This window comes from Odontesthes bonariensis, chromosome 15, assembly GCF_027942865.1.
Source record: "Odontesthes bonariensis isolate fOdoBon6 chromosome 15, fOdoBon6.hap1, whole genome shotgun sequence".
NCBI lineage: Eukaryota > Metazoa > Chordata > Actinopteri > Atheriniformes > Atherinopsidae > Odontesthes > Odontesthes bonariensis.
The window spans coordinates 11640463-11652516 of NC_134520.1; the positions used below are offsets into that span (position 1 = coordinate 11640463).

Sequence of the window (12054 nt, forward strand, 5' to 3'; positions counted from 1 at the left end):
CAAGACTAATAATTGAGGCAGACTCTGTTGTTTCAATCCTTTTTCATCATCATTCAATCTTCTCCTGTCCTCGGTCCTGTCATTTGAAGACGCAGGTTTTCTCCCTGACTCCTCCAAACTCCCTTACAGAATCTCTCTCTTAGAACAGACCTAAGGTTCTTTCCCTTCTCTGAGGTTCCCCTCTACCAAAATGCAGCACAGCACAAAGACTGTTGTCTTTTAATTTTCACAGTTCCAAGTATGGAACAGTTTACGTGTCACTTTAGTGCCCTAGCAGCTTTTTTCTGTTTCAATTGACTTGGCTACCTAACAAACACACACACACACACACATGCATTATACACTGGGCCAGGAGAAGCAACACTTCCTAACTTCTTTACTAAGATCTGCAGCAGATCTCTGTTTTTCAGTATGTGAAAGTCCGAAACGCCACGAAACCACCCAGAAACGTATCTAATGTTTCAAATAAGACTTTGTTTTTAAAATCTGTTAACTTCAAATGTTTCAAGTGCCTTGATATGACATTTGGCGCAACATAAATAAATCACTTGAACTCGGGATGGCAGCAACCTGATATGCATAAAGAGAATCTCTTAGCAACTTGACTATTTCGGCCGAGTTATTTTAAAGATTATGTCAGTAAAATTGAGTCATTCTCTATAAAAAAGTTCTGAGTTTGAAAGCTAGAATATTTGAAAGTTGAATATTCGAGCAAGGTTTAAATAAGGAAAAGTTCTGAGCCTGGTTAACACTGGAAACAAGTTTTACCGTGTCTAAGAAAATATTCGTTTTAACTTAGCTCTATGAAATTGGTTACTTACAGCTTAACATACTTGTGTTCAATGATTCATTCAATTATATATTCATACAGGAGTATAACTTCACAAGACAACACTGTATTTAGCATTAGGTTACTTTCCTTCCTGGTTGCAGTTAGTTTCATTGATCTTCACAACATCAGCTTTAATGACACAGTGGGGTTTCCATTTGATCTTTAACTGTAAAGGAATCACAGCAATGAGCTGTGGACAGCATGTCCACATGCCACCTCATGAATGTGTCATTGGAGTTTTTTCCATTCGTTCAAAAGATAACCATCTTTAGACCATCCAAGACATGTCTTTGTAGGCATGTAGTCAACACACTCATACATTCATCAAACCAACATGTACTCTGTGTGCGTGTGTGTGTGTGTGTGTGTGTGCATGAGTCTTCTCTCAGAGTGTCAGCACCACACTTATTTTAGGTTGCATGTTTTTCCACATTAAAAAGGTTGTGGACTGCATGGAAGGCTGTCACACTCAACATGATTCCCCAGAGGCAGAGTTAGCTAAAAACCAAAGGAGCAAGCTCGCGCACAAAAGGCTATCCTTGCACTGGATGAATTCACACCTCTTGGTTTATGTCTAATGTCACCTGCACATTTTACAGAATGGGAAAAATTGAAAACATTATAGCTGCATGTAATTATAGGTTTTGCATAAAGAAACCATTATCAACTTTATTGCCAGGCAGCAAGGTTGAAGAAAGTCAAAAAAGGTTTTTATGCTTTGATATAAGCACAAACAGAAGCAACACATTCTTAAATCCAACAAAATATGTCCAATTTACCAATCCACCAGTGTCCACCATCCTTTCTGAGTGAGTCTGCCATTCAGAATTCACTGGATAAATGCTAACCATAGAACCAGCATTCATGTAACACAATCGTGCATTTAGGAAGTGTCTTCTTTTTTACAGAAAGATACTGTGTTGACAAACTCTTATGTATTTCAAATACTATACCAGCAAAACTCAATGTTCTTGTGAGGAGTTCTGATATCACTCCAAGTCCAAAGTTCTGTAGTGCATAAGTTGTTAAGGACCTGCAGCCTGTAATGTAGCAGGTTGCTGTATATGTGTGTGTGATATAATTTATACTAAACTCTATACCATCCCTCAAGCAAGATTGTTTTTTGTTGCCTCCTCTTTCATGAACAATTCAACCTAACATACAAGTAAAACTATGCCATAGAACACATACACTGAGTCGCTGTAAATGGCTGAGCGTTTGCAGGATCAAAGTGTCCTTTGAACTTTATCGTTTCATTTGTAAGTTACTCTTGTCGTAAATATAAAATCATTATCAAATTAGCTGAGTGTAGACAGTTGCTTCCAGTAATTGAGACACTTTAAATGGCCTTTTCAGACTGAAATGCAGCCAAAACTGAAGAACTGCTTTTCTCACCACTCAATGTAGCCAATTTTCCAACAGACATTTGTTGCAATTCTGTCAAAGATTTGGTTAGAATACAGACGTAATTCTGAAAAAAATAATCAGCTGTATCCGTACTGCCTCCATAAATTTAACTCATTTGTCAAATAGACATGAAAGAAGAAGCTCCAGAATGAATATATAAAAATCTAAAGCACAGCTCGATAACGGCATCTTCCCCCTGGCCATAAGACTGCTCAACGCACATCCATCCATCTCCCCCACATAACAACAACCCGTCCCCCCCAATTGACATGGACAATTACTCGCACTTTACTTTACACACTTCTGTCTGTGCAATTTCCCTTAGGCTGAGTGCAATATTTTAGTAACACTTTTGCACTAAGTGCATTTTATTTATTTCTATATATTTTTTATATTCTTTATTCTGAGTGCTGGCACACAGCACTTCCACACCGTTTTATATTGTACAGTCTGTATAGCTTGGATATCTAGCGACGTTGACCGGTAGTCGAGGAACGACATTTCGTTGTCAAAACTCACTTGTGTTTTTTGTGCAATGACAATAAAAGAAAGTTTAAGTCTAAGATATGAAGTATTTAAAAGGTGTAAATTCCTCCACACATTTCCAGGTGAAAGGAACTCTTGATCAGTGAAGTTGTCTTTTTTATCTAATTTACCATCTAAAAACGTTGCAGCTTTAAAGCTGCATATCACAGCACAACACAGAATACACAACTGGGTAACCTTTCAGGGTGAAGACAGAACTCCTAGTGATGACTGATGAAAGAGACTTGTTAAGCTTAGGTTGTAAAAAAGAGTGAGGTATGGTGGGTCAGCTCTGTGTTGACATATGAACATGCAGAATATCCGAAACACCAACTGGGGCGGCTTTCCCCTCTTGATGTTACCTGCAGTCTGTTCATCAGCTGATATATTCGGTGCTGGTGTTTGAGACGAGGTCTGAAAAATATAAAACCCAGTCAGGAATTCAGCTGCTAAGAATGAGTTTAGTTATTTATGGTAGAATCAGTATTTTATCATATCAAAATGTTGTTTTTGGAGCCTGCTATAAAATACCACATGGATTGTCAAGCATTATTTAGAGAAATTGGTAACCAGGTGCATCATCGTGAATCATCAATTTTTGAATTTCACCCAATGAGGGATGAATAAAGTATTATTTATTCTATTCTATCCTTTATCAATTTCAGCTACTTATTTTGACTTTGGAACTTATTGCACGAAAAAGAAAGAAATACTTGAAATCAGATTGTCCAGATTTGAAAAGAAGATTCACATGAACATTTGACCAATATTCGAAGTCATCAACTTCTGTCATTTAATCCTTCTGATTTGGGGCTGTTTTCAGAGTAATTTTATTTTAAACTCTTATCATAGTCAAACATTTTTGAATATCTTGTTAATCTGTCAGGACAGACTTTGCTATCATGTTTAGGAGAATAAATTCACACCAAATAATGATTCACACCCATGTTATCTGTGATTTTGGAATTCAATTCAATCCAATTTTATTGATAAAGTGCCAAATTACAACAGATGGCATCTCAAGGCACTTCAAAGGTGTTTTTTTTATATCTTTTGCAGGTGGGGCAACTCTTCTGTCCGCAACTGCATACTACTTTATCTTCATTCCTCTGAGGCAATGTTTCTGTGGGCTGGAAGTAAAGCCACGGATGGAAGAAGTGACCGCATGTAAGATTTAATCTTGTTTAGCTTCTGTTATCGATTTGCCATTAATGTGATAAAATGTTATTTGATTCCAACGATTTTTGTCGGTGTTGATAATTTTGGCCCCAAAAAACATTTTGTGGAGAATCTAAGATGCAGCTTCCATGTTGACCTTTTTCAGATCCATTTATCAGAGGATCCGAGACTATGAGGTCCTGGACCGAAGGAAGACAGTGACAGCTCTGAGAGCGGGAGAGGATAGAGCCATCCTACTGGGTGTCAGCATGGTCATCCTCTCTGTAATGATGTATTTTGTCCTGGGCATCACCATACTACGCTCGTACTCTGACAGGTAATAACCACTCACACGCGCTTGCAACATTTTAATGTAAAATGCAAAAATTGTAAGCAGATAACCTTGAAAAAGTAGTCTATAACAAAAAGCTATCCTCACATCAAGTGGAAATTGCTATCTTTCTGCACAGTATGTGGACTCTTGAGGATACCTGCACGATTGTGAATGCCACCATAATCTGGGATGTACACTGTTCATACAGCTGTGGAGCAGAGTGTTGGAAGAAATCCCGTTACCCATGTCTCCAGGTCTATGTCAGCCTCAACTCATCAGGAAAAGTGGTGCGACTGCTGCACAACGAGGACACGCAGGAGAGCAACTCTGAAGTACTTAACCACAAATGATTTTACTTCCTTTAGTTTATTTTAACTTTGGTTTGATTGGAGTGACAAATATCTATTTTTCTGGTTTTGGGCAATTTACCAGATCCAGTGTTTCATACAGTTGTATATTACTGTTATTATTGAAAATGTTCCAATAATGGGTATTACATGTAAGCTGCAAACATCTAAAACATGTCTCTTTTTATGTAAAATTTGTACATAGAAGGAATTCACATCCCTCCGTATAATCGTCACCATAACGTGGTGGAGGGGTATTCCCATGATCTTGAGAGCTGTGTTGTCGAGGGCATTAGCCCCTTGTAGGGTCTCCCATGGCAAATTGGTCTCAGACGAAGAGTAATTCGAAAAAACTCCATGGAGTGGCACCAGAGGAAATTGGCTACCCGGAGACTGGACACCAGGGCATCTCCCTGGCTCTAGGGACATGGAATGTCACCTCGCTGGTGGGGAAAGAGCCTGAGCTGGTGTGTGAGGTGGAGCGGTACCAATGAGATATAGTTGGGCTTACCTCCACAGACAGCGTTGGGTCTGGAACCAAACGCCTGGAGAACGGCCGGACTCTCTCGTACTCTGGAGTTTCCCATGGAGAGAGGCGTCAGGCGGGTGTGAGGATACTCATAAGCCCCCGGTTGGGCGCCACCATGTTAGAGTTCTCCCCGGTGAGTGAGAGGGTCGTCTTATTGCGGCTGCAAGTCGCAGGAAGGAAGGTTCTGACTGTTGTTTGTGCCTATGCACCAAACAGCAGTACAGATGACCCGGCCTTCTTGGAGTCTCTGGGTGGCGTCCTGGAGAGGGTGTCACCTGGGGATACCATTGTTCTTCTGGCAGACTTCAATGCCCATGTTGGCTTCCCTGATCTGAATCCAAGTGGTGTCTTGTTTTTGGACTTCTGTGCAAGCCATGGTTTGTCCATCACAAACACCATGTTTGAGCATAAGGTGGTTCATAAGTGTATTTGGTACCAGGCCACCTAAGGCCAAAGATCGATGATCAACTTTGTAATCATGTCATCAGACCTGTGGCCGTTTGTCTTGCACACTCGGTTGAAGAAAGGAGCAGAGCTGTCAACAGATCACCACCATGGTGGTTGCCATTTTTAATAAGAGAGTATGTTCCAACTACAGGGGGATCGCACTACTCAGCCTCCCTGGAAGTTTACTCCAGGGTGTTGGAGAGGAAGTTCCGGCCGATTGGTAAACCTCAGGTTCAGGAGAAGCAGTGTGGCTTTCGCTGAGGTCGTGGAACAGTGGACCAGATCTTTACCCTTACAGAGTTACTGAGAGGATGATGGGAGTTTGAGCATCCAGTCTACATGTCTTTTGTAGACTTGGATAAGGCTTACAAGGCTTTCCCCGAGGGATTCTGTGGTGGGTGCTGAGGGAGTATGGGGTACCGGAGCTTTTATGAGCTATCCGGTCCCTGTATAACCAAAGCAAGAGCTGTGTCCGCATTCTTGGCACCAAGTCGAACTTGTTTACAGTGTGTGTTTTTTTAAATGCTATTTTATTATTTTTTGATTATGTTTTTTTTTTTATATTCTTCTTAATATTTCCTGAAATATTTACATATTATATTTATATATGTTCCTTTATAGTCTATGGCTATGTTATTTCCCTTTGGGAAAAAGTATTTGATTTAATTAATTATAGCACTCTCATCATTCTGTAACATCAGGCCTTGATAAAGTCATGTGCAGGTGTTTAGGAACTTTCATAACCACGAATGTCAAAATGCCTTAAATCCAAGTAAGGTTGGACACTTAAAACTTAATAATGTCCATACTGTGCTTATTACAACACCCACAAGGTCTATATAAACTGAATATTCTCGGGAAAAAAAAACACAAAAACTTTCACTTTTTCTTTTTTCTGTCCTCCTCTTTAGTGTTTCTACATCCCAAAGTGTCGAAAGGACTATGCTGCTACACACGCCATGGTTCAGAACATTTCTGAGCGCCTCAGGTCTCAGCACACTGTTCAGTGTTTTATCGACCCTACAGATAGAATGCACAGTGCCATCCTAACCCAGGTTTATGGTCAAGTTGCTGTCTTCCATTCCCTGCTGTGGCCGACCTGCACTTTGATTGGCGGATCAATTATCATTGCCATGGTGAAACTTACCCAGTACCTGTCCATCATGAGTGATAGACTGAGCCGTATCAAAAAGTGAAGGGTTGCAAGGCCATGTGCCAAATGGATCACCTGTTGTTTACATGGACAACTGAAAAAGTTTTGTGGGGCCAAGAAGCAGACAAAGAGGCCTGGCAGCTGAGATGTGGTCTTTGAGACTCAAGGACATACCGAAAATATGAAAGCAACCACAAAAAAAACAACATTTGAAGAATATCTGAATTTATTATCCATTCAATTACCAAAGGATCCGCTGGTGGTTTAAGCTTACTAACAATCCTTAAATTGATTAACTTCTTAAGATTTGAACAAGTATCACCTACTTATTTGAAGTATTTATTCTTGCTTTTCGAGGGATTTACAAAGCTGCTTGTTTTTTTAAGGAAACACTAACTACATCATTATTTACCATATTCAGGGAATTAGATGCAGCGCTGTCAAATTTTTACTTCATTTTAGCACATTTTGGGGGGGTGGGCATCATTACTTTGCATTTCCATTCTGCTTTGTGTACACTATCTATTTGTTTCTCTCCTTTTTTCTGTGTTCAGTATGCTGTTTATTGATACAGCCAAATTACCAGTAATGCTCATTTACATTCTTTAGTTTCTTTTGTTAGATCCCCAAAAAAGTCTGAAGTTATGACTGAGAAAACATCCATTAACAATATATGTATTATATTGCATTCACTATCAAAGCATTTCAAGACTGCTCTGATTAAATCTAAAAAATAAATCAGAGCAGACTGGACAAAAATCACATCCAAATTCAGATAACTTTGAATCCTCAAAGCACCAACCAAAGTCTCAGAGAGGTCAAACAGTCTGTAAGTGCAAAATAGACTATTTGGTGGAAGCAGTGCCAACCAATCCTGACCACTTGTGGGGTGGGGCTGTATAGCTAATTTGCTGAAATGAGAAACTAGCAGGCTGAGGACAAGTTGGTAAAGGCTACATGGAAAACACAGGATAAGCAAGGTCGAGAGAGAAATCATAGAGAAGCAAGCGAGAAGCTTACTTGCAATCAAGCGACAAAACTAGCACTTTTTTTGTGGTGTTATTAGACTTTTGGAGACACTGATGTCACTGAAAGCATGCGTCATGTATACTCAACGAGGAGTAGGTGCTGCCGTGGTCCCTCCACCATCCCAAGGTACTCACAGGCAGCCCAGTCCTTGCGCAGCAGCACCCCCCAGCTGCAGATAGAGCAGGAGATCGTCACCCCTTTGTGTCCAGACTACAAATTAATCAAGAATGTGTGAGGCCGCCGCTGGTTGATCCCACTTAAACTGTAAATGTAATTTTTTTTAAATGCATATGGAAAATTATGCAAATTAGGTGATGACATCATTTAGCGACTTTTAGGACTGCCAGTAGCTACCTTTTTTGCTTACTGAGGAGTTGAACAAACACAGCAAAAGCTAGGCCAAGCTAGAAGCTGCTGCACTTTATGGGCTGTCCAGAAGCTTGCTTTCCCCGGCCGAGCTTTCCTGGTTCCCAGGCTAAAGTAGCACTCCCAGAGCACTCCTGCAGCTAATCCCAGGAACTTCCACTGGGAGTGCATGGATAGCTACCAGCCCTGAGTTAGTCCATCTCCTGGAGCCTGCAGCACCTCAGTTGCTGAAAGTATAGAAAGCTAATTACCATTAATATAAGATAAAGATAAAGATAAACTTTATTGATCCCACAATGGAGGGAATTGCTGTCTGGTTTAAGGCTGAATTTCTTTTCTGTATTTCTAAATGGTTGTTTTGAACATACAAAAATAACACAATGGCTACATAAATGTATGGCTAAATTACTTGAGCATTAGAAATCGTCATTGCTTAGCAGAAACAGGAAAAGCCAGTGTTAGCTCCAGGTGGAGATGTCGGCATATCCCAAAAAGGCATGAGAAAGGTATGGGAGGTTTTTCCTTGGAAAACCTACAAAATCAATCTTCAGCTGAAGTAGTAAGTACCACCCAGCAGGAAAACAATTGTGTCAATGCTACCCGAAAGTCTGATAAAATAAATGAATTAATAAAATAAAAAGGAATAAAAGTGTATTTTACCAGTTTTAGCAGACACATAATTATTAGCAGACACCTCAGCTTAAAAAATGTGTTCATTTACATGTCAGGGTGGATGGACGGAATCATAGTCTGCATGAAGGACTGTTATGTGCTTTGATTATTTTTAAATAAATTCTAAAAAATGCCAGTCAAGTCCTAACAGTGCTTATTCTGGTATTCAGTTAGTATTATGACTAAGCCATCAAAGCTCACAAGTTGCCATTTGAGTTCTACAAAGGCTTTGGTCAGCTTTTTGTCTGTTTGTTTTTATGTCTCTGTATGTCACTGTCCTATGAACAACTATGAAAAGTCACATACTGTGCATGTGACTGATGTGATTTTAAATCATATTCATGTTGATCAGATCTGAAATTTTAATGTGCTTCCAGATATGTTTCATTCAAATTTATGTTGTATTGTTTGCCTCTCAAATAGTTGACCGTATCTTAAAGGGGAAGTTTGTTTTTTTAGTCTAGTGGGATGACGTCATCGGCGCGCCACACCACTAGACGCATGTGTAGAAAGCCCCCCCGATAGCCCCCAATAACAACAACACGGCAGCTCTGAACTAACAGTGCAATAGTTCCACGTTCAATTATTCATTCATCTTAAAGTACTGGTGAAATAAAGACAGATAATGCCTTATTCAGAGGCTGTGTTGTCTCTGCCCTGTTCTCTCCCGTTATATGGATATACGCCGATCTCCAGTGATCTAAATATCTTCCGAAGGACGCCGACTTTCACCAAACTGTTATCGGTGAGTAGATGAACACATTTTATGCCAGAAATAAGGTCCAGGTTTAAAATAAACGAACCTCCCCTTTAATATTGCCTCCTTTTGTATCTTGTTATGGATTCTGTACTGTCTGAAACCAAGGAAACCATGTCACAAGCTCTAGTGATGTCCAGGCATTTCATAAATAAGGTTAATAAAACTGTCTTTAGTCACAATCATGCTTTGCTGTGCTGTTGTTTTGGTTTCTGAGTCTTAGGTGGGCTGGGCAGACTTCCCGGGAGCCCTGAGCCGACTCTGGTTTGCTGCTGCTATCACACCTGCTTCCTATCGGTCCTCATCAGGAAGTCCTTATAGGAGCTGCAGGAGGAACCGGTCTTCGTCAGATTGTCTCACTTCGGCCGACTCGTACCTGTTTCCTTGTACCTGTATCATCATCCTTGGTTTGATTCCGTTCGTCTGCCTGCTCCTCTGCCTGCCTGCTTACACCACAGCCAGCACCCCCCCCCACAGAGTTCCATGCCCTTCTGAATTCAGCTCTCGACCCTCCACTTGCGTTCCTGTCAATAAATTCTTATCTCACCTTTACCCCTCGTGTACAGTTTCTGTTTTCTTGACAGCTAGTCCACTAGCCGTGACATCTTTATCATGTCTTTAACTTCTCATCCCCTCACAGCTCGAATGGGCAGGTTATTAGGTCCTTTCATGTCTGAATAAATGCACAGAATGCAAGTGTTGGATTTTCAGTCCAACTTTATCTCCCCTGAGTTTGATTAAATTTCTGTAACAATGCTCACAGATCTGAGTCCTAAGCTCTGCCTACATGCATGAGCTTGAACTGTAGTTTATCTTTAGTAGCTTGGCTACTATACTGAGAGAGCTAATCACAGGTAATGAATTAATAATTACCATGATAACTATGTAATCTCTGTGACCCTGAGTCATAGATCGCTTTTGCTGGCCAAATTAAAAGCAACAACTTTTCTTGAGCTGCAGGTCTGCAGCGAGTGTCAGTCTGTAGCTTGAGCCACGGCGCTCAGGTGGATCATTCTGCTCTTTGGCCTGGGATTGCTAAGCGGTACCTTTAGCATTATATCTTCAGTGTCGATTGACTCAAAGTCGACAGGATGTATGTCCATTAAATTGAACCCTTATTTAAAAATTATTTCTGTGCTTTTCTAATGTACTTTACAGAGAGCAGCAAAGCTAACAGGTGAAACAGGTGGGTCAAATTGTTTCGCTTTTTTTTCAACATTAAAGTTGCAATCAAGTCTTCAGGCTCTGTTCTTTCGTTTCGGGTACTCTTTTATTCTTCACACCTTTTACGTTTGGGAATTATGTCACATCAAAGTTAAGTGCAACCCAGCATCATGTTGGAAAACCTCCCAAACCACTAACCAGACTAGTTATTATAGGGAAGATCAACTGATAACAACTCATTACACTGTATTTTACTTTAAAAAAAATCACCTGATGTTCATTAATAGGGGATGGACAGATTAAAGTGATTAAATGCCAAACAGTGACAGAATTACCTAAAAACCCTTTTTTTTACTGTAACTATCATTATCATGGGGGGTGCAGTCATATTGAGTCCAGCTGCTGGAGTGTTTTTGCAGCTTTTCTCTTTGCTAATATTTGCCTCTCAGAAAGGAGGGTGGTTATCTCACAGATTCTGTGTACCTTAGCCACGTTTTTTTCCCCCACTATTAACAACGAGCTGCCTTGTACCTGTCACATAATACACTTTGAGATTTTTTTCTAACAGTAATACAGATCTAAACAAATTACAAAAAAAAAAAACTTTTCAGACTGAGGCAGGAACCAAGAACAGCCTCACCTTGTAAGGAAGTTGTGTTATAAGTTTCTGCTCGTTGTTATTTGCTTGCGGTAGTTAAGGTACATGCAGCTGAACTTGAATTGGGTATTTGTAGCAATTAATGTAGGAAGCAAAATAATGATAATTATGACAAAAAAATTTTTTTAGAGAGCAAAGGCTTAGGAAAGGGTTTTTCATACACCTGTGTTTTTTAATGAAATGTTTACTTGCGCTGATTCCCTTTTTTAAACTTATTACTCTTGTACTAATAATTACATCGCTTTAAAACTAATCTTGTTACTAAATCTTAACTAACTAATCTTAACTAATTAAACTCTATTTGTCAAAATAAAAAGAATCATTAGCATTATTCAGTAGGCAAACATACAGCCCACAGGACAGTCTACAATAACTCAGTGTCATATGTACTGCTGCCTGCAACCAAACCTATCTTGGTAGACAACAGCTGCATTCATAGGGCTTCGGGATTCCAAAAACAGCTACATTAAAGCTGTCCTTCATTGTTAAGTAGATCACGCTTGATAATGCATAAGTTAATCTATGAACTCCCACTGACCGCAGAACTATCTCTGTGCTGATAGGCTATCGTGACAAAGTGTCACTGGAATTATTGGCACAAATTGATACGTATTCACACCCACCCATCTTACACGGTGAAAAAGTTCCTTTATTTGGTTCTTTCCATTGACTTTAT

General features: G+C 39.9%; 1 protein-coding gene across 4 annotated transcripts in view; it reads left to right on the plus strand.

The window, feature by feature from the left end:
• Nucleotides 1–10147, plus strand: part of LOC142400234 (calcium-activated potassium channel subunit beta-2-like) — a 41403-nt gene extending 31256 nt beyond the window's left edge. For 2 of the 4 annotated variants that reach the window (XM_075484983.1, XM_075484985.1), the window contains exons 2-5: nucleotides 3824–3931; nucleotides 4089–4259; nucleotides 4393–4588; nucleotides 6491–10147. In XM_075484983.1, the coding sequence (XP_075341098.1) occupies nucleotides 3882–3931; nucleotides 4089–4259; nucleotides 4393–4588; nucleotides 6491–6775 (702 nt within the window). In that variant the 5' untranslated portion in view covers nucleotides 3824–3881 and the 3' untranslated portion in view covers nucleotides 6776–10147. The remainder of the gene's footprint in view (nucleotides 1–3823; nucleotides 3932–4088; nucleotides 4260–4392; nucleotides 4589–6490) is intronic. The other 2 variants (XM_075484981.1, XM_075484982.1) reach the window with 1 other exon arrangement.
• Nucleotides 10148–12054: the final 1907 nt, after the last annotated feature.